The sequence below is a fragment of the Xiphophorus maculatus genome, chromosome 4 (assembly GCF_002775205.1).
Source record: "Xiphophorus maculatus strain JP 163 A chromosome 4, X_maculatus-5.0-male, whole genome shotgun sequence".
In the NCBI taxonomy this organism is placed as follows: domain Eukaryota; kingdom Metazoa; phylum Chordata; class Actinopteri; order Cyprinodontiformes; family Poeciliidae; genus Xiphophorus; species Xiphophorus maculatus.
Window position 1 is genome coordinate 2,284,880 of NC_036446.1, and position 22,180 is coordinate 2,307,059.

Sequence of the window (22,180 nt, forward strand, 5' to 3'; positions counted from 1 at the left end):
TGTGTATTTGTATGAGCAGTATTTTTATTTTTTTTTTTACAAAATAATGATAAAACAAATGTAGCAGTTTATTTGGCATCTACTTTCACTTCAAGATAGGAATTGACAAAAATATCTGAGTAGTAAAAGAGCTTTTGTTTTAACATGGATATTCTCCTCATGCACTTTCATTTAATTTTTTTTGAAACAACAAAACATGCAAATTTATCCTCTAGTATGTCATTTATCGTCGCATATCGTATAAATAATCATAGTGGAAACTTTGGCCAAAAATGCCAGAGTCAAATATAAAACATAAAAACTTACAGTGTGGCACGAAGGACGAGAAGCCGGCATGAATGAACCAGAGAAGGTAACGAAAAAATCCAGTAATCTGAAGAGAAAACAGAGAGCTTGACTACAGAATAACAATTCATGGCGGTGAGGAAGGGAGGCGTCAGGAAATGGCTGCAGAATAAAGCAAACAGGAAGGGCAAAGGCGAATAATTAACACAAAGGAGATAAAACACTAAGAAAATACAATAGGGGTGGCGTTCACTCTACCACGATTTTATATCAAAGTAGAGAAAAGGGTTGCAGAATATCAGTTAAAATCATTAAAAAGGTTAAATAAAACAGAAAATGGAAGAGGTGGCAAAAGTAATGGGAGGAAGAAAGGAAAGGAAACGTTTTATAAAATCAGAAGGAAAATTTGGAGAAGTGAGAACAGAAAGGAACAGGAGAGGAGACAATTATTTCACGACTCAGAACTGGGAAGACTGGACTTAATGGAACATTAATCATATCAGGGAATCATCAGACTGGGAAAAGTGACTGTGGGAAAGCTGAGACAATACAACATGCTATTTTTATTGCAAGCTGAGATAAATCTTTTCAATATGAAAATAAAAACGGACATCAGCTGCAACTCTATTGAGTAACTAAGGAAGAAAACAACACGGAGTGGTTGGAGCATGATGTTGTGACATGTTTTTTAATGGTTTATCGTGTGAGCAAACTTATTTTCATGGGATTTTAATTGTGTTTCTTATTTAATGGAAACATCACAATTGAGAAATTCTGTTTTTTCCACATTAGCAGAACATTGACAAAGTTTTGAGCACATTTGTGCTCTTGCTATGTGTATAATAGCAACAAGAGTAGAATCTGTTGGGCTTGATTTAATTATTGTAAAACTTAGTAAGAATTATTATTAATTGGATACATAAAACATCAGAATTGAAAACGGGTGTACTTTCTTTTTATTCTGACTTCATTATTTGTATTTTATCTAGTGACCAAAAAATGTTAGCAAAAAGCTAACATTTTACGTACAACGTTGCTGTACGTAATGACGCAACGGGAGCACGTCGTGCCAGGCGTGCTGCGTCATATCTTCCAACACATCCGCCGCTCGGTGGCCGGCTTCCAGCCAGGCAGCCAGCCGCCTCAGGCCCCGCTCCTCCCTGAACCGTTATCCGCTAATCACCATCACCTCCCCCGGTGGAAGCAGACGCGGCTCCGCCTCGGCCATGACTGGAAGGAGCCGCTGACACCTTCCCATCCTCCGCCGGAGAACCGGGACTTTTTGTTTTTAGCTCGGTGAGTGTTGTTTTTTAGTGACTTTGCGGAGTTAAAAAGAGTATCGTTGACGCTGAACGGATCTGTTTCTGTTCCGGAGATCCTGCTGGGTGTTTTTGTTTGCTTGTTTCTGCCTCGGGCTGGTTGACTTATTTTCTGCCATGTGGAGGAAACGCTGAGATTTGTCTCCGTTTCGGACAGTTTCTGGCCGGATGTCCTGGATTAATCAAATCCTGTTTTCTGTTTCCACCAGAGACAGAAGCCGCCGTCATCCTGATCAACTTCAATCCGTTTCACTCCATTTATTCACCCAGAAACACCAAAAAGTTCCTAAATCACAGCCATTCATTCATTCACTCATTCATTTATTCATTCACTTATTGCTAAACTGTTTAAACCAACGGAAGATATTATCTAGCTAGATTAACAAACTTCAACGTGTTTTACTAGGATTTAGCTGAAGGTTAGCATCTCTAAACATCAGTTTTCAGGTTTTATCACAGACTCTCCACCATATTTACAACTGGACTTTGATTAGGCCACTCTAAGGTGAAATCTGCTTACAATCTAAACCATCCCATAATATCTAGGTTGGATGAAGCTCCACCCTAGTTCCATGTCTTCTGCAGCCTCTAAGCTAGTCCTGTCAATTACAAACTTTGCTGGGCGATAAAATGTTCCCAAAATAATTTCAATAAACGATAATATCATAATTTTGAGACCATTTCCAGCCAATATATTGGTAATAACATAGTAATGGAAATACGCTCTTTCACAGATCAATAAACTTTGATTTCTAAAGAACAATTAATACTCGAGCTTAGATACATTTTAAACATCCAGAATAAAAAAATAAAAACAAAAAAGTAAAACAAAAATCAAACAAACCGAAATCATAATGAAGTGGGTTATAAAGTGGATTTAGGCAATAAAATGCTTATTTTCTTATTTTGAAATGAATTGAACAATTTATTTGCATCTTTAAAATGTTTATAATATGCAGGAAAGGCTTAAGTGGTTAGATGAAAAATCAGCAGAATTATAATTTTTTTTATCCAATTAATGAAATGAATAAATAATTATTAGCTGCAGCCCTGATCTGCTCCCTGAAGGAAAAGTTATTTTATTCTCAATAATGTTTTTACTTTTATTTCTAAAAGTGGATTCAGCAGTTTTTATCTTTCGAACCGAATCAATCCTTGATAAAATAGTTTTTTTTCTTTTTTATTAAGTTGGTTTGTGTGCGACATCAAGATGTCAGATTGAGATTCACTGAGCCACCGATGAGCACGGTGGTGGCAGCATCATGCAACGGGAGCATTTGTGGGGGTTTTAAATGTTTTTAAGTAACGGGTTTTAAAGCTGAAGTATGTAACTTTTATAAAATAAAAAGTTTTTACATATTATTAAACGTCACTGTGTTGTAACAGAATAATATGAGAGATATGTGAAAAAAGAGCTAACTGCAGAAATCCACAGTTCAGTCATAAACAACCAATCAGAGCCAGGAGGAGGGTCTTACTGCTGTCAATCGTCCTAGTGTACGCACCTCCAACCCTCTCCTGCTTGCTCTCTGCTATGCTATAAGCTAGTTAGCAAAGCCACTAATTATGGCAGATAGACAATTTTCCGGAACAATAAATTGTTTCTCCACCATTCGCACCTTTGGCAACGTACAGGAAGATGATTGACAGTGCTAAGCCCCTCCTCCTGGCTCTGATTGGTTGTTTTAGGTCATAATCTGGGCGTTTCCTAGTGGTAGATCAGAGAAGAGGTGGAGGAGATCGATCTTTTCACAGATTATTTGTCTCATAGTGTCACAACATACAGTTTTACGAAATATGTGAGAATATATGTTCTAAAAGTCACTAGCTGCAGTTTTAAAGTGGAATGATTTGTTTGTGTCGATCCTCAGGTGTAAATGAGGCGGAGCCTGAGGCGCGGCGGCGGTGGTGATGGTGTTGGACTCAGGTGAAGTCTTCATGGATCAGGTCGAGGCTGAAAGGGTCAGGGACCGGTCCGACGTCCCTCCAGATCCGCCCAGAACCGCCAAAGCCAGACGGAGCAATGCGGCCAAGAAGGAGGCGGCGCCGTCCCAGAACGGGGTCGCGACCCCGAGGACCAGGGTGCCGCTCCGCCGGCCCCTCAGCATGGAGGTGACTCCGCCGCCGCGTCCCGGGGTGCTGCAGCCGCCGTGGCGCGGCGGTGCGGCCGCTCCGTCGCCCCGGGCGCGCAGCCTCACCAGCCCCAGCCTGTCGGCGGGCGGCTGGATGCGCCGCAGCGAGAGCTCCTGCTCCGTCAACTACGCTGCGGGGCCGCGGGCCGGCGGACGCTTGCGTCCCGCCACCTCCCTACCTCACATCGCCAAAGGGGCGGTGGGCTCGGCGGCCCCCCCGCCGGCCCGACCCTGCCTGCTGGTCGCCCTGCGACCTTTGAACCTGGAGCAGGAGAAGCAGACGTTCTTCCAGTCTGACTATAAGTACGAGCCGCAGTTCGAGTACGCGCAGCCCGAACCGCGGAGCGTCCTCGACAAGTACCGGGAGGGGTCGGGCCTCTTCCTGGAGCAGGTGGGTCCCACTCTGACCTTTGACCCCGACCCAGCGCCCGACCGGCGGTTCTGATAGCCTCTGGTTGTCCGCAGGCCGTTGGGATCATGGAGTGTGTCCTGAGGAAGTTCGGCTCCTATGAGAACTTCGAGGAGGCGACGGGCGGCGGCGTCCTGCCGAAGAGTCAGGTCTGGGCGGCGGTCCGCAAATACCTGCAGAAGGAGGGCTGCGTGGGGGAGGTGAGGGCAGGTGGGGGGGAGGCGTGTCTGTTACCTGTGCAGGTGTTTACCTGTGTGTGTTTCCAGGTGGTGGTGCGTCTCTCTGATGAGCTGCTGTCGCAGGCCGTCATGGTGGTGGAGAGCTGCCGTCCCACTCTGACCATCAACCTGGCCGGCGCTCGCCAGCACTGGCTGGAGGGGATGCTGCGGCACGAGATCGGTGCGCCGCCAACACACACACACACACACACACACGCCAACACACACATGCCCACACACACACATCCCAAAAGCAGCATTTCCCCTCATAGGGGCCAGACCTGGTCCCCACTAGGATATAAAAACATGGCTCACACACTCAGCAGATCAAAGCTGCCTGTTTCTGAATCAATGTTACTTAAAACTGGACCAAACTGGGTTAAACTGGACCAAACTGGGTTAAACTGGGTTAAACTGGACCAAACTGGGTTAAACTGGGTTAAACTGGACCAAACTGGGTTAAACTGGGTTAAACTGGACCAAACTGGGTTAAACTGGACCAAACTGGGTTAAACTGGGTTAAACTGGACCAAACTGGGTTAAACTGGACCAAACTGGACCCAAAGGACTGATGATGTCACAATGAAGCCACTTTCAAACTGCTGAGGTCGAAGGAAACAGACTCTGTTCAGCTTCACATTGACATGAAGAATCTTAATCTTCTATTTTCTGACCTGTCCTCTTCCTCCTCCTCTTCCTCAGGAACCCACTACCTGCGCGGCGCCAACAACGCGCTGCAGCCCTGGGCGTCCGCCGAGGCGCGGCGGCAGCTGGGCCTGAAGCCGGCCAACCCGACGGAGGAGGGCCTGGCCAGCCTGCACAGCGTTCTGCTGAGGAAGCAGCCGCACCTGTGGCGCGCGGCGCTGCTCTACTACACCGTGTTCCACGCCGCCAGCATGAGCTTCAGCCGCCTCTTCGCCCACATCGCCCGCTTCGTCCATGACCCGGACGTCCGCTGGGAGTACTGCCTGCGGGCCAAGAGGGGCCAGACCGACACCGCGCAGCCCGGTGAGACACACACACACACCGCAGCCCGGTGAGACACACACACACACCGCAGCCAGGTGAGACACACACACACCTCCAGGTTTCTGTCCTCATGAGGGCCGACTGCTGACTTTCACCTCAGCCAACCAGGAATAAAGTTGTGTTAGTTCGTAAGCTAACCGCTAACCTAAAACAGACTCATTCAGGCCCAATGGGGGGGAAAAAAAAACCCCCACAGATTTTTACCGTTTTTCATCTCCAACGTGGAGCCGTTGGTTCGGTTTGTTCAGGTTTCAGAGCTAAATGCAGAGCGAGAGGAAACGTTAGCATCGTTTTCTGCAGAAAGTCGGTCAAGAGTCTGATGAGCCTGAGAGACAAAACCCAGGGAAAATTGGCTTTAGAAGAAATGTTTATTTCATCTTTTTGTAGAAAATCCTGGATCATCGTTTGTTTTTTTTCAGGTTGCTTCAGCAAAGATCAGGTTTACCTGGACGGGATCCTGCGGATTCTTCGCCATCGAAGGAACATCGACTTTAAGATGCTGGCGTCTCTAGGAAAGGTGAGCGACCGGATTATCTGATGCCTGAGATAAACCGAGACAAACTCTCCAAATTCTTCAAAAGATGGAAAGAAATAAATGACAGGAACCGAGTTTTATGCCCTGAGTTCTGCCTGCAGGCATCAGTCTGTCCTGAAGCCAACAAAACGTCTTCGATGCTTCATTTTGCTACAAAGTTTTCTAAATATGTTTCCAACTTGTCTCCTCTGCAGGTGTCTTTCGAGGACGTGGAGCGTCTGCGTCCTCTGGCGGCACTGAACCGGACCAGAATCCCTCACTTCATGCGTGACCAGGAGCGTTACCTGCAGCACCTGGACCACATCGTGGCCGTCAACGAGCTGGACGACGCAGCGCTGCAGCAGCTGCTGCCCTGAGTCCCATGAAAGGTCGCATTGTAACGGCGCTCTACGGGGAAAAACATCGTAACGGCGCTCTACGGGGAAAAAACGTGGCATTGTAACAAAACTTTACAGGGAGTCGTAATGACTCTTTGTATGGAAAACCTGCCCGGTGATTTTATTGATTCCCACCAAAACTTGACAAGAAAAAACACGTCGCATCGTAACGCCACTTTACGTGGAAAAACCCGTCCAGCGTTTTTATAAAACTTGAACGATCCAAACGGGACGACGCCTCCTTCGTTTTCACTCGGATGCATGATTGTGCTGCGTTTCCCACGTGGATCGGCGCATTTTAACCGCGCTCCCTTTATCAAGTTACCTCACTATTATCACTACGTAGTCACCATTATATATGTAGACTCACATAATCATAGACGGCTTTATTTATGCACTTGTTTACATTTTTGTTGCGTTGCAAAAAGAACAAACTGAATGTCACTGGTGTTAGCTTTACGTTTTGTTTGTGAAACGACAGTTTTATGCCTTAGATTGTTTGCGTTTTTAAAAAGAACACCAAGGACACAACATTTAAAAACGGGAGGGGTTCGCAGTGACTGAGGCCACGAATCTTTAAAATACCAAGTGCCACTGGACTCAGCCGAGCGTTTCGCCCCCAGGGTTTTAATTATCAGTGTTATAATGAAGCTAATCAGCGGCGTTGTCTTAACTGTGTCCTTGGTGGGCTTTCTTAGTTCGCTACTGTGAGTTCTCCAGCTGCAACAACCAAACTTTACTTTGTTTGGTTCAATATTTGGGGTCTTTGGTGGACGTCTTCCAAAGATAACAGGTTTTTGGTGACCACTGCCCCTGAAAATCATGATTTTTAAATCAAAAATATAATTAATTCAAACTTTAATCTATGTTTTTGAAGGGAAATAACCATGTCAAGCAAATAATGAGCTTAATGATATCTAGGAATACTAATCGACCGCAGAGATAGAGATTTATGAATAACAAAATGGCCACCTAATAAGAAAGCAGAAGATGAGAATTATTTATGGAAGTTAATAATAATGGCATAATGGAGATCTAACAAATCGGCACCCTACAGAGAAATTTAAATATGACAAAAAAAATTTTTTTTAGAATTATAAAAAATAATAAAAAGAAGGTCATTAATAAGTTGTGGAGAAGTTGGATAAAACATAGCAGCAGTGAAGGGAAGCAGCCAAAAGTCGCACTTTTCTGCACATAATCATGGTTTAACTGTGAGTCACGCCTCTTTGTAGCTTCTTCAAGCTAATGCTAACCATCTGGTGGACGGATAGGAAGGTAAAGTATTGACACGAAAAGTTTGAAGGGGAACATTTGGAGAGAGAATTTATTTATCAGAACTGTGGTTGTCAGATCTTTTGTATTTTTATATTTTGAATTTTTTAGCTGAGAAACTTTATGCTCACAAACAACACCTGCAGTGAAACCATAAACCTCCCAAATGTTGAACCAGTCCTGATTTTTTAAATAGATGAAATGCCAAAGTGGCATCTATTGTTATCGGTTGTTCAGTGAAGCAGCTGAACCCAGCTGTCCTGGTTCTGAACCAGATGTCTCGGTTCTGATCCAGTTGTCGTGGTTCTGATCCAGATGTTTTGGTTCTGATCCAGATGTTTTGGTTCTGATCCAGATGTTTTGGTTCTGAGGAGGCCGGGTCTCGCGGTGCCTTTGATGGGTGTAGCGCTCATCTGCTGTAGCTAATTACTGTGTTCGTTGGCTGCTTTTTACTTTGACACTACAGACGTCGGTCAGGGCATTCGGTTCGGGTCGGAGCAGAACCGGTTTTTATCTGGATGCTTTTTAAATGCGTGGGTTTGATTTTTTTGGAAGCGGTTGGACTTTTCTCTGCTGTGTTTACAGCTCACGTCGCCTCAGCAGGAACGTTTCGAATCCGAGCGGGCCGTCCCGTTCAGAACTTCGACCCGGATTCTCCCAAAACGAATGCACCAACTTGTAACGCACGAATGTTGCACAAGTGTTTTCTGTTCTGGAAATACATGTTGAAGTTCCAGTGTTATTTATTAAACACGCACTTATTGAACTCTTGTTTTCTGGCTCATTACTGTCAGTAAAACCCAAACGCCGTCTTCATTTCACGTTTTTATTTTAAACTTAAGTTTGAACGCTAAAGTTCTGGACTTTTAATGTTACTGCTATGACCAAAACGCAAAACAGATTCTTACCGCCTCAACATGCTCATTTCTACGGAAGCATTCAACTGCCAGAAATTGGAAATAAATTCAGGAGCAATAATAATATCTGAGAAATTTTCCTTTGAGGTTCAAAACTCGTTTTTTTGCTCCTGAATTTACTTCCGAGCCAAAGCGCTGAAACGTCTCTATATGAGCTCAACGGAAATCCATCATTTTTGCGTCCTCTAATTAATTTACTACATGTTGGATTTGTGCTAATATGTATTTAAAGATATTGAATTGTAACATTTCATTAATCTGAAATGATGGATATATTTTATGGTGTGATTATGAAACCTTAAACCTTCTTGATCTGGTCGGGTTTGTATTTTTTAAAAAAAGTATTTCCGGCCCTTTAATTGTAAACGGGATGAGAAGTCTCCGATGGGTCCTAAAGCCCGCCTGCTTCCTGTTGGCGCCTGAGACGAGCCTCGCCCTGCGATAACAGAAACATGGTGCCATCAGTGTGATGAAGGATCATTTATTGCTGCTCTGCTTATGAAGCTTTATGACTCAATATATAAAGATAAACACACTTTGGCTCATTATCTCAAACTAAACTCAGTTTCTTTTAAATAAAAATGAGTTAGGGCTGGATACCATGGAGATGATTCAGAAAGTACACAGTAAAAAAAACACAAACTGGCATAAATAAAGTCTCAAAGATGCAGAAATTTATTAATCTTTTTAGAGACGCCAACATCAGAAATTAGTCATTTAGAACTGTGGTTGGATATGAACAAATTAATAAATTTAAGTAAAACAAAATTTATATGATTTGGAATACTAAAATGGATTAAATGCAAATGATATTAGATGAAATACAAATTTTTTGTTTACATTGGATCATAAAATCTGTTGGAAGCTTCAACTAATGTTGCAGTTTTGGCAAAAAGGGAAAAAGATACTAAAGTGACTTTAAACATGAATTTATTCATATCAAACCCTGGGATGTTTTGGCTTTTTATTGGTGTTAGAAATCAATCATGATCAATAAAACCTGGCTTTGTTTGTTTTTTTTTCTAAAACTTGTCAAACGGTGTAAACTGATTTTTACAAAATACTAAATAAAAAATTATAAAAACTGCATAAACATTCACCCCCTTCAGGTCAGCATTTAGGAGATGGAAGTGTTTTTGTCTTTTTCAATTTTCAAAGTAAAGATTTCATCGTAATGAAGGCAAAAAACCCTTAAAACCAAAATCTGTGGATTTTGCTAAGAAATTAAATCTTGGACAAGAATTTATATTTTCAGATAAAAAATGTGGGAAACTTTGTTTTAGATAGAAAGCTGCGTGTAAAGAGCAACCTTAAGTGATTGTGATTATTTATGTTTGAAGATGTAAATTCTTCCCTCTGATTGGTCAGTTCAGTTTGTGATGTAGTTTCTCAGCATCCAATCAGCTTACAGGTTGAAAACGTTCGTCTCTCAGTATTTAATGATTTATTTTAATGTCACAGAAACAGTTAAATCCACTCAGTGGCTCAGGGAAAGAAACTCAGACACGTTCTTTAAATAAAAACTGTTTATTCTCTTTCAATATAGCTTTTGTTCTATCATAGCAGAAAAGAGCCTCCACGTCAGTGCTAAAACCTGGAACTGGATCTCCTGCAACACGGTGCGGCCGGATTCGGATCCAGCGAGTCACTTAGTTTAAAAACGGGTTCAGATCCGATTTCCCATCCGAATTATGAGGGGCTGTGGGTTCCCTGGGCTCTGATGGGATTGGTTTAGTCCGTCCAGTACTGATCCATTGGGTGTGTGTGTGTTGGGGTGTGTGTGTGTTGGGGTTGAGTGTGTGTGCTGCAAAAACTGACATCTTGCTCCAGTATGGCTGTTGATGTGGAGGCAGATGTTTCTGCCAAGAAAAGGTTGCAAGTTGAGGTAAGAAAGATTTTTTTCCTGAATGGGTGAAAAAAAACAAAGTTATTAAAAGAAGACAGAAAATCTGATTAATGAAATAAAAACAGATTTAATAAATCCTTTAACATTTCCTGGTGCTGTTTAAGTCCTGCCTGGGACAGTTTAGAACTGTTGTTTGGCGTTATAAACACTAAACTTATATTTCATGTTTATTACTCCTGTTTTTGTTTATTACTCCCGTTTTGTGTTTATTACTCCCGGTTTTGTGTTTATTACTCCCGGTTTTGTGTTTATTACTCCCGTTTTCGTGTTTATTACTCCCGTTTTCGTGTTTATTACTCCCGTTTTTGTGTTTATTACTCCCGTTTTCGTGTTTATTACTCCCGTTTTTGTGTTTATTACTCCCGTTTTTGTGTTTATTACTCCCGTTTTTGTTTATTACTCCCGTTTTCGTGTTTATTACTCCCGTTTTCGTGTTTATTACTCCCGTTTTTTGTTTATTACTCCTGTTTTTGTTTATTACTCCCGTTTTGTGTTTATTACTCCCGTTTTTGTTTATTACTCCCGTTTTGTGTTTATTACTCCCGGTTTTGTGTTTATTACTCCCGGTTTTGTGTTTATTACTCCCGGTTTTGTGTTTATTACTCCCGGTTTTGTGTTTATTACTCCCGTTTTCGTGTTTATTACTCCCGTTTTCGTGTTTATTACTCCCGTTTTCGTGTTTATTACTCCCGTTTTTGTTTATTACTCCCGTTTTTGTGTTTATTACTCCCGTTTTTGTGTTTATTACTCCTGTTTTTGTGTTTATTACTCCTGTTTTTGTGTTTATTACTCCCGTTTTCGTGTTTATAACTCCTTTTGGTGTTTATAACGCCTGTTTTTGTGTTTGTAAAACCTGTTTTGATGTTTATAACTATTGTTTGCTGCGCGCTCATTAATTAAACAAGCTGATTTTATTTGGACCTTCAACTGGAGAGATAATCAGATGAATCCAGATGTAGAGCTTTGACCCTTTAAAGAGCTAAAATGTGGCATTTAACATAACATATAATAATATGATGGATTCTAATATAAATAACAGGACAGGACATTCACGCATTAATTTAGATAAAGATATTAACTCTTGGCGTATTGTTGTCGATGCGATCCAGTAGGCATGGTGCGTTCACTGACCAGATTTTTGAGTTCAGTAAAGGAATATGGTGAATGTTTGCAGATAAATCTAATATTAAATAAACTTTTCCTGGACTGTGGTACAAACTGGCTGCAGCAGCAGGACGGTGAAACATGTATTAGTCGTTTTCCGTTGATCTGTGTCTCCTAATAAGAACGCCTCCGTCTAGAAGTGGAAACTCCTCTTCCTGTAATTCAAAGGTTTGCTTTGTCACGTTTAATAAAACCTTCTGGTCACAACAGATGGAGTTAAACACAGGAAGGTGTGAAGAGTTATCCCCCCGTTTGTGATGTTTTCTGCTTTTAAAGCTGCATTTCTCGTGTATTAGTCCATGCCAGAGGGCCACCAGTGGGTTACCTGCTGTCTGGTCATCATGTTGCATTGGAGCTGCTTATTGCCTTTGTGCCGTCTGTGTTGGCGTTCACTTGTTCCTTCACCACTGGATCTGCGGGACAAACAACGGGAGAGAAGGAATGAGCGGAAAGCTCCTGGAAACAGTCGGAACCAGACTCTAGGAGTGTCAGGAAGATAACGGCTGTGAAACAAAGATGAGCTCCAGTTTCTGGTCCTTTTCTTTCTGCTGAAAGCTAATTCCTCTCTGGAATGTATCACTTTACATATCTGCTGTCCTTCTGTTCCCAGAAGCTTTAAAAATTCAAAGTTTGTCCTAAAACTGGTGCAACGAGAGCTGCAGCCACGCCTCGGCCCCCTGAACGCATCGCCTGCTGCTTTCACAGGAAGAAGCTCAACTACTGAGAAAACATCCGACCTCCAGAGAGTTAGTCTGACCACTGGATGGGAAGCAGCTGGATCCGACTGACAGGTCCAGCCCAAAAACAACAGGGAACCGGCCAAAACAGCAAACAAAGAAAAGAAAAAACGTCCAACTCCTATTAATATAACAAACGTGCAAAATCTATGATGGCGTATTTGGGTTACTGTAGAGGAAAAACAGGAGTTTTCTTTCGCTCAAGAACTTAGAAATTTTTAGATTAATCTCATAAATTTTCTACAAAACATTGAAAATTTCAAAAAAAAAATTTGACTTTTGAATTTTTTTCTAGAGAATTTCTGAAATTAATCAAAACAGTTTTTGGTGGAAATTTACTTTTACGTTTTTTATTTTTTTTATTTTTACAATAGCCCAGATACACCGTCACAAAAATCTCTTGTTAAGTTTTGGATCTATAATAAATATCGATTTTGAAAAAATTAAAAATAAACCAAATTGAGCTACTTTATTTCAGGTTGGATTGTTTGCCCTGCGACTTTTAACACTCCTGGACTAATCGTTCAACAGATTTCTGAACAAATTAACTAATAAGTCCAATAATATGAGTTTATGAAAACTTTGGTTCCTTTCTGAAACAGAATACTTATTTTTAAAAATGTTCCTCTGTAATATTTATAGAAACCCTCCTGGTGCTTTAGAAGCAGCCCAGTTGGGGGAAACCCGTCCAACCTGGCAACCCGGCTGTGTGTGCTGCAGGTACTGACAGAAGTAGGCGTGGCGCATGGCCTCGGCCGCCGTCAGCCTCTGCTGGTGGTCGTAGCGCAGCAGCTTGTCCAGCAGGTCCAGCGCCTCCGGACTCACCAGGTGCTGGTTCTCCGACTGGATGAACTGCTCCCAGCGTTTCCGCGACTGCCTGGAACCACAGCGCCCCCGCACAGTCAGCCACGGTATGACGACACAAATTACGACAGGATTCATATTTAATGAGGCAAACAAAACATAATCTGGCTGCGTACGTTTTCTGAAACTAAAACTGTTAAACGTTAATCTCAGGCTTCGTCCAGCAGTCAGTGTACGACCGAATACTAAGACAAGACTAAGAAAATTACGATGTTTGAAATGAAAGGGAATAAAATTTTAATAATATGTGAATAAAGTCGTAATACTACAATCCCATATTTGGAAACGTTCCACATTTTTTAGCTAGTAGACTGACAAAAAACATCCAAGAAAGAAAAAAGGATCCAGTAGCAGAAATGCAACCCAGACCATGATGCTGCCACCACCCATTACGCTCCATGGTGCTCATCAGGTTTATTTGGGGTTCGTTTGGTTTCATCATCACGTTTGGATGCAAACTCCGTCTGCGACCCATTTGGAGAAATCAGGAGAACAGCGCCACCTGTTGAACCCGACCAGCACCTGCTGGACGTTCCTGCAGGTGCTGGTCGGGTTCACCAGTTTAGGAGAAACTTTCAGTAAATTTTACACCTCTGTAAAAAAAAACCTCACCCTGACTAATACCTTTACGTAACGACAGAAACGCGACTCCAGAGTTCATAAAACTGATCAAAATCATGAAAAAAAAACAAACAAAAGAACATGTTTGAGTTCTGTCTGGGTCAGAACCGGGTCGAGTTGGTACTCACTGTCCCAGCAGGTCTTTGAAGCGAGTGTCCAGTTCTATGTGATACTTGTGCAGGTAGCCGAACAGTTCGTCGGTGCCGAGAACTTTGGCGATGCGGACCAGCTGCAGAACAAACGAACACACACACGCCGACATACACACACACACACACACCCCGACAGACACACACACACACACAGACAGGCTCAGTTAGAACCGTTTGCATGTTTCCCAGAAACTGAAGGTTCTTGCTTGCAGCTGTTTGTGTCCTGGAAAAAAACGGTGTAGCGGCTAATAACAGGATTTATGAAACCCAAAACTCAAAACTGCAATTCCAAGAAGTGCAGAGCTGAAACAATTGTTGACATAAACGTTAACTAATTTAGTAATCGAATAATTGTTAACTGGACTATAGAGACTCTACATAAAGTCATTTCCTAACAGACCAACACAATCAGAGCAGCAATGGAGCCAAAATTATTAACATTTTGCATTTAAGACAAAAAACAACAAAAAACATTTTTTCTGTAATTTTCCACTCAGAACTCCCAGCTTTCAATCATTCACGTTTATCTGTGTAGCCAGTTCAAAATGCTTTACATCATAAAAAAATAAAAATAAAAAGCCATAAAAACATCATACAGCCACCAATTTGTTATAACCTCACCTGGTTCAAATTATGTAATAAAATAAAATATATTAAATTGTTGGTTATTAGGGATATTGTAGACAGAAAAAAGGAGTAAATTTCAGCCAAAAAACTCAGAAATTTTGAGATTGATGTCTGAAATTCTACATAATTATGTCTTAAAACACTGAAAAATGGCTAAAACCTGCAGTTAGTTTTAAATGTATATTTGAAAACGTTAAATGACTCTTTTATTATTTTATCCAGAGTTATTAAGAGCCACTGTGAAGAGTCCAGTTTGCAGCTGATACAGCAGCTTTGAGGGAATCAGTGGCGCCCCCTGCTGACTGAATACTAGTCAGGTTTCCACAATCACAAAAAAACAAAGAAAAACAAACTTTGAGTCTAAAAAATGCAGCATTTAGAAATCCTGAAGTCCTTCAGCATGACTGCCAAAATCTGCAGTTATTATTTTAATCTACATGTATATTTGTAAGTTAGTACACTAAAATATTTGCATTAGAAACTAAACTAAAATACTCGGTAAGATTTGTTTTTTTGCAGTGTATAACATCCAGCATTATTTATGATGATAGAAACGGTTTTTGCTTTGGATTAAATGGATCTCAACAAACTTTAAAGAAAAGTGTCTGGATGGTTAAAGCATAATTCAGTTGTGTTCATTTCAGAGGGATCGATCCTGTTGGGTGTCATATTTCCTATGTTTCTCTGCGTCGTGGTAAAGTGTGGAGGACCTGCAGGCTGTTCCCGCCTCCTACCTGGTCGTAGTTGTCCTGGCCGTGGAAAAACGGCTCCTTCAGGAAGATCATGCTGGCCAGCATGCAGCCAAAGCTCCACATGTCCAAACTGTAGTCATACATCTGCAAAAACATCCGCAGAATCAGACCGACTGAGCCGTTTAAGTATGAGATTTAACTCAGATTAACTAACCTGATAGTCCACTAGCAGCTCAGGGCCTTTGAAATAGCGAGACGCCACCCTGACGTTGTATTCCTGAGCAGGATGGTAGAACTCGGCCAAACCCCAATCGATGAGACGAAGCTGCAGCACAACAGACTCCATTAGTCAACAAACTGATTACTGACCATCTAGGGCGCAGCGATAGGGCCAAGAAAATTAAGAATTAAGCCACAATATTATGACTTTTTTCTCTAAATATTCAGATTTCTTCTCATGACTTTATTCCTGTCACATTACCACTTTATTCTGGTAAAATTATAATTTTATTTTCAAAATATTCATTTTATTTCTGTAATACAACTTTATTCTTGTTTTGTTTTTTTTACTTTATTCCAGTAACGTTACGACTTTATTCCTGCATTGTGGAGATTTTATTCTCAAAGTGTTCTGAATTTATCCTCACTCAATACAACTTCATTCCTGTAATGTCACAACTTTATTTTTGTAATATTACGACTTTATTCCCATAATGTTACGACTTTATTTTAGTAACTTTGTTCTCGTATTATTGTAACTTTATGCTGGTATTTTTGACTTAATTTTTGTAAAATTTAGACTTTATTTTCTGTTAGAATTTTATGACTGAATTTTCATATTATTTTTTTTGAATCGGCTCTAATAATTTGTCGTATGATTTAACTTGAGACAGTGAGTAAAAAATTTGTTTTTGTCTTTTTAGAATCTTTAAATATAAAACTATAAAACTACCTGAACAGAGTCAAAATAAAACGAGAATAAATGTTTAATATTATGACTTTATTCTCGTACTTTTATTTTTTCTTATCTTCTTAGCGAAGCTCTGATATTCTGCTGTATAATTTTGCTTCAGACAGTGAGAAACAAAATGTGTATTTATCGTTTTATCATATTTAAATATCTGGTTTTGACTGTAAATAATAAACTTTATTACAACACGGTGCTGTTTGAATATTAAACACTTTCCAGGACTTTAAGCAGAAATCCAGCACTTTCCAAACCTTGAAAATGCCTGATTAAAATCCAGCCCTGTTTATTCAGCTGCTAAACGATCATTTTAGAGAGGAAGAGGAGGAAGCGGAGCAGCACCTTCCTCAGCTGGTGGTCGATCATGACGTTGTGCGGCTTCACGTCCCGGTGCATGATCCCCATGCTGTGGCAGTAGTCCAGAGCCTGGAGCAGAAACAAACCAACGTTTCCTCCTCAGACAGGAATAATGAGAAATTCATTTAAACATCTGGAACCAAGCAGGACCAACAGCCTTCATCAACGCTCCACTTTTTAAAACATTATTCATAATTAACAGCAAAATAAATACAAACTAAGTAAAAACACAAAAATACTCAAATCCTAATGACATTTGTCCCTGTAACGTTTCCTGCACCTAAAAATATCCTGTAAAACCAAAAACCTTCCTGATGAGTTTAAGGTCTAAAAACCACAAAGTTTAACTTGATTTTACAGAAAACAAAAACACTGAGCAGCTCCATGCGCCATGTTGTGACAAACTTCAGCTTTTATATATAAAATCATGGTCACAACTTACGTTTACTTCAGTATTTTTATTTCTTTCATTAATAGTTTTTCTCCACCATATTTTTTTATTTTACTCTGAGTTGAGTTCAATTTCTGGATACTTTACAAAATGCAACTAATTTCACTTGATGAAGAATAAAAATGCACCAAACAGAGGCAGAGATCTTCATGTCGTAGTGAGACCTCTTGTTCATAAACCAGCTTTGTTGTTCTAATATTTTCCATCAGCAGCCATTTGGAGATCAATAAGATGCATTTTTAGTGGAATCATTTCTTGTATGAATGTTTGATATTTACTTATCGCTGAAGTAATGCATCAAATAAATATTTCTTGTTTTCTGAGGTTTTATTCTCCACAGATCCTGGAAGTCACAGTTAATCTTTGTACAGCTGATCTCACCTTGAGCAGCTCATACATGTAGTAGCGGATGTCGTAGTCGGTCAGCTTCTGGTACAGCTCCTGCAGGAACGATAAGAGACACTCGTGTTTTAGCCGTTAGCCGCTAGCGGCTTCTACGCTAACAGGAAGTCATTCTGTTAGCTGCCTATCGGTGCATGGATGGTAGTGTGGAGCCAGCCCAACTCAAGTACCTTAAAATCTGTGTTATTGATGAACTCAAAGACAAGTGCTGGCGTTCTGGACTGCAAAGAGAAAACAACAAACACGGACAGCAGCTGCAGGTAAGTGGAGATCATTAGCCGGACTGGATTACGGCGGCGGGCATGCAGCGCTGCGGGCGGCCGGCCGGGCGCTCCGCTCTCACTCACCACCGGGTCTTTGACCGTGTCCACCAGGCGGATAATGTTGGTTCCTCCTCGCAGGTTTTCCAGAATCTTTATTTCCCGTTTGATCTTCTTCTTCTTGACGGGCTGAGGAGCAGAAACCAGGATTTAACCGACAGAGAAACGAAATGAGAGGAAGATCTGGCTTAGCTCGAAGCCTGGAAAGGCTGGTCATGTTCAGATGTTCAATGTTTAAACAGTTTCGCAAAGAATAATTGGAAATATACCACAACAAACCCGAGTCTTTGCAGAACAGCTTCCACTGCAGCTTTCAGCCTGCAGACTGAACGTTTTCCTCATTATTCTTTGCAAACAGTTCAAACTCAGTCTGACTGAATGTCTGGTTTTGTTACCTGCCGGGTTTTCCATCCAGGCAGAACGTTAGTCTCAACTTCACTGAGCTGCTTGTTGAAGATGTTTTGTTTTATTTGGTAATTAGGTGATTTCAGGAGCTAATCAGAAGTGGTTGGCACTGCTAACTAGAAAGTTAGTTGTGTTAACTCTAAACCACTAACCATAAACATAATTTCCATTAAAAATCCTAACTGGTGTCAGATATCAGATTAAATAGCAGTTTTTATTTGTAAATCTTCAGTTTAAAAAGTATTTTTCCACTGTGTGTGTCCAATATTGTTTTTTTTATTGTAGTTTATGGTGCTGCCATTGAGAAGAGCCAAACCGTTTCCTGATTCTCATTAATCTGTAACAGTGAGGATGAGGATGATGAAGAGTTCTCACCTTGAGGATTTTCACCACCACCTTCTCGTTGTTTGTAATGTTTATCGCCTCAAACACTTCGCTGTACTTCCCCCGGCCCAGTTTGCGCACCAGCTGGTAGTTGTCCTGGTTGCTGAAAAGAGCAGAAACAACTCGCCGTTACCACGACAACGACAACCTCCCGGTGCCCGCTGGCGCTCGTAGGCGCCGCCTCACCTCCAGTTTGGCACGTGTGCATCGTAATCCCAGTACTCCCGGTTCTTCTGCGTGTTGACGTCGGTGTAAACCCGAGCCTTGCTGCTGGCCGGCGAAGATCCGGGCATCGCTGGCGTTGAGGCTCCGCGTCCCGGACCGTCTCCTCCCTCGTAATACTCGTCGGCTCGATAGCGGAAAGCAGCGCAGCGGCTGTGCAGGGTCTGCGGCTCTAAGGTCGCCCCGCTGTGCTTACCATTGGCTTTGGCGGCTCGCGGCCTGACAGGGGAGGCGGCGGGCCGGTCCGGGGCGGCCGCGGTGCAGAACGACAGCGCTACGATCACGGAGTGAGTGAAGCTCCTGAGCAGGATATTGGGAAGGATGGGATGGAGAACCGCCAGCTGTGGGGAGAAAGAGGAGGCCTTACAGTCCACCTGGACTCAAAACATTTTATTTACACTGAATAAAACGACATCCACCAGCACACTGTGATCTACAGGCGCCACCTAGTGGTCATCATGGTACTGCACGTAAACGAATGTTAAGGTTTAAAATGATAACGGACACACGTCTCAAGCCCTGGTCACTGAAAAGAAAAGCTGATACGTTCTGCTGGACAATAAATTGTCCCAGAAGTTATTGTAATAAACGATAATATTGTTGTTTTGAGACCATTTTCAAGTAACATAATGGCATAATAATGTAAGAACATATTCTCAAAGATTAATAAACTTTAAATTCTAGTGAATATTTAACACTGAAAGATATTTTAAATATCCCAAACAACTAAACAAAACAACAAATAAAATGAATTATGAAGTCTCTGCAAACAAAATTATCCTCCAAAAAAAAGTCTAGTGGAGGCCAAAACACTAGACTGAAGACTTTTATCAACAAGTTTTTGGTAGAAAGAGAGAAACGATGACTCATGGAAATTGAAATTATAGAGCAGTTTTAATTTATTACGTGATTAATGGATTTATTTCTTATTGCAACAAGCCTACTGACGATTGGAGAAATGTATGTCTGCAGGAATATTTTTCAGTTTCTCTGAGGGAGATGCAGAACTTTTTTTTATAACACTATAATGTTATACAGCATGACACCGGCAGGCTGTGCTGAGTATTGCTGCGCCCCGCGCTGACTAACTGGTGTAAAGGTGATCCATTAAATAATTAATCGCTTCATTCTTGGCATTTAAAGCAGATGTTATTATGTTACTGATTTGTTTTCTCTCAGTTTGACCTCGATCTGTGAAAATTTGTCAACTAAAACTTAGGTCAAATTAAAGGTAATAATGGACTTTAAAACACATGTTCTCAATCTATAAATAAATTAAACCTGATTTGCATTAAGGTGGAAAGATTCTGGATTAAATGTGATTCATATCTGCCTGAACAGAACGACGGGTAATGATGAAACTGACACGTATTAATAATATTTTATCTAGTTTCTAAAATTCTAGTTTTATAACCCTCTTTCTTGACAAAAAAAGTGTGGACAGTTAAAGTTAACCAGCTGGTTTAGACAAACATTCAAAAATGGAGCTCAAAAAATATAAAATAAATCATAATACAGGTGAGATTATCCGTTAGTATCATATCTAAACACTGTGACCATCATAACTACAGACTGCCAAAGATCCAGGTTTCCAGTTTAAATATCTGTAAACAGCAGTGCTGTGACACATGACCTCATGACTTGCTTAAATCAAAACAGGCTGGTAATTACAGTTAAACAAGTCAGTGTAACTGTAATTACCAGTTTTTAGTCCATCTGAAAGCCAGATGTGTGGGGATGGTTTTGTTTTGTCTTACTATTTCTGGATATTATTGGGTTTTATTGCAATATAACAACACACACACCTCAGGAAAATCAGTGGAGCCAGCCAGGTATGAATGGACAGGAGAAAACTACTACAATGTGGAAAACAGGGGCCTATTAAAGCATAAAATTAGGTTAAATAAATATGCAACTTGATCAAATTCCTTTGAGCCTCATTATGAGCTGTTAACCACTTCATATTATGAACCTTTATACAAATATTTTATACAAATACCTACTATAAAACATAGGATTTCATAACTTCTGATTTAATTTGAATGATGCTTTTTATTTCCACTCAAACAGTGAGAAACAGACGCGCCTCTTAACCGTTATGAACGGATTATGGGTTAAATTGTTGTAATTTGAGCCTCTTTTAGCGCAGATTTCTCATTTTAAGTCCTGTTTTTGGGGCCTTTAAACGCTCAATCATCGTCTGTTTTCTCTTCAGCCTAAAAATCTGTTTTATTTTGCATCTAAATTCGGGGTTTGGCGTGAATCAAAGTGAAAACCCATCAATAACACCGGGGACTAGTCGTAACTCTGAGGCGGGATTAGTTAGCATCATCTGTGATGAACTCAACCAGCGCTAACGAGGCTAACTAGTAACGGTAGCCTAGCTGCATAAAACCGTTCAAAAAGCGTAAAGTTTCACCCAGAACTGTGGCGTCACAGAGAAATATACCAGCTAGACTCACCTGTGTGTCCCCACGCAGCTCAAACCGATCACACTATCAATCAATTGGATCGATTAGTGGCGTAGTTTCTGTAAACTGAGAGAGAGAAGCTAAAGCTAGCTGCTAACCTCGAGCGCAGAGAGGCTCCTCCGTCATCAACGGTCGTTCGCTCGCGACTTGAGCTGCGATGTCCTCGCGGCGATGCGAGCCGAACTTGGATTTCCAGATGATCGATGAGGTGATTGGTTTATTGATCCCGACAGATGGGCGGTAGTGGAGGCGTCTCCATCAGCGGCTGCTCTTCACCTCTGCAGTCAACATTACCCGGAAGCTAACCGCGCAGAGGCTCCATCACCACACAAACGGTATGAAAAGAATACAACAAAAACATTATATTTACCATTATTTAAATTACAAAACAAAATTATTTAAATATCTGTTTTCCAATAAACCACAATTTTAAAATGAGGGTTTAATAAAATATTTCAGAAATGACCTATTATTAAATTTTCAAATTATTCATGCAAAATTGTATTTAATTTTTTAAATTGTTTATAAAATGTAGACATATACCAGAAAAAAATGTCAGGTTTTGTCAATATTATATATATATATATATATATATATATATATATATATATATATATATATATATATATATATATATATATATATATATATATATATATATATGTGTGTGTGTGTGTGCGTGCGTGTGTGTGTGTGCGCGCGCACACACACACCTAAAAGGGCATTGATTAAAGGGCATTGATTAAAGTATCTAATTGCATATTGTCCATAGCTAACTCGTGATTTATCGCAAATATTTCTTTAATTTATATTAGTCTTATAAGCATTGAAGTAGACAAATGTACTACTTTTTAAAAATAAAATATATATATATACATTTTTAAGGATTGTCGATTGATTAAAATATTTCATTGCAAGGATGTTTGGTTTAGGTGACGAAAC

General features: G+C 40.8%; 2 protein-coding genes across 3 annotated transcripts; one reads left to right on the forward strand and one right to left on the reverse strand.

Annotated features, from left to right (window-relative positions):
• The first annotated feature begins 1,319 nt into the window (after positions 1-1,319).
• On the forward strand, positions 1,320-8,350 carry kiaa0895l (KIAA0895 like). The gene is made up of 7 exons (XM_014472155.2): positions 1,320-1,581; positions 3,476-4,127; positions 4,202-4,345; positions 4,412-4,544; positions 5,066-5,371; positions 5,812-5,909; positions 6,122-8,350. Exons 2-7 carry the CDS (start codon positions 3,516-3,518, stop codon positions 6,281-6,283), a joined length of 1,455 nt encoding a protein of 484 aa, XP_014327641.2. The 5' UTR covers positions 1,320-1,581; positions 3,476-3,515; the 3' UTR covers positions 6,284-8,350.
• A 1,654-nt stretch (positions 8,351-10,004) lies between these two features.
• LOC102221937 (casein kinase II subunit alpha'-like) lies at positions 10,005-21,560 on the reverse strand. Of its 2 annotated transcripts, none has more exons than XM_005808105.2 (13): positions 21,337-21,560; positions 18,732-19,108; positions 18,537-18,648; positions 17,784-17,885; positions 17,607-17,657; positions 17,416-17,475; positions 16,569-16,652; positions 15,474-15,584; positions 15,302-15,403; positions 13,917-14,017; positions 13,032-13,180; positions 11,892-11,979; positions 10,005-10,399 (listed from the first exon to the last, which is right to left on the reverse strand). In XM_005808105.2, exons 2-12 carry the CDS (start codon positions 18,836-18,838, stop codon positions 11,906-11,908), a joined length of 1,053 nt encoding a protein of 350 aa, XP_005808162.1. In that variant the 5' UTR covers positions 18,839-19,108; positions 21,337-21,560; the 3' UTR covers positions 10,005-10,399; positions 11,892-11,905. The 2 variants fall into 2 exon arrangements, with proteins under 2 accessions (XP_005808162.1, XP_023188080.1); XM_023332312.1 differs by lacking the exon at positions 21,337-21,560 and adding an exon at positions 21,230-21,330.
• Between the last annotated feature and the right edge of the window lie 620 nt (positions 21,561-22,180).

What these genes read in the sequence shown, in the direction of transcription:
- kiaa0895l (XM_014472155.2), top strand. Translation starts at nt 3,516, where the DNA reads ATGGTGTTGGACTCAGGTGAAGTCTTCATGGATCAGGTCGAGGCTGAA. An exon ending in AGGAGGGCTGCGTGGGGGAG is followed by an intron (nt 4,346 to 4,411) that starts GTGAGGGCAGGT and finishes GTGTGTTTCCAG; the next exon opens with GTGGTGGTGCGTCTCTCTGA. An exon ending in GATGCTGCGGCACGAGATCG is followed by an intron (nt 4,545 to 5,065) that starts GTGCGCCGCCAA and finishes CCTCTTCCTCAG; the next exon opens with GAACCCACTACCTGCGCGGC.
- LOC102221937 (XM_005808105.2), bottom strand. Translation starts at nt 18,838, where the DNA reads ATGCCCGGATCTTCGCCGGCCAGCAGCAAGGCTCGGGTTTACACCGAC. An exon ending in TGGTGGTGAAAATCCTCAAG is followed by an intron (nt 17,886 to 18,536) that starts GTGAGAACTCTT and finishes TCTGCTCCTCAG; the next exon opens with CCCGTCAAGAAGAAGAAGAT. An exon ending in TCAATAACACAGATTTTAAG is followed by an intron (nt 17,476 to 17,606) that starts GTACTTGAGTTG and finishes TCGTTCCTGCAG; the next exon opens with GAGCTGTACCAGAAGCTGAC.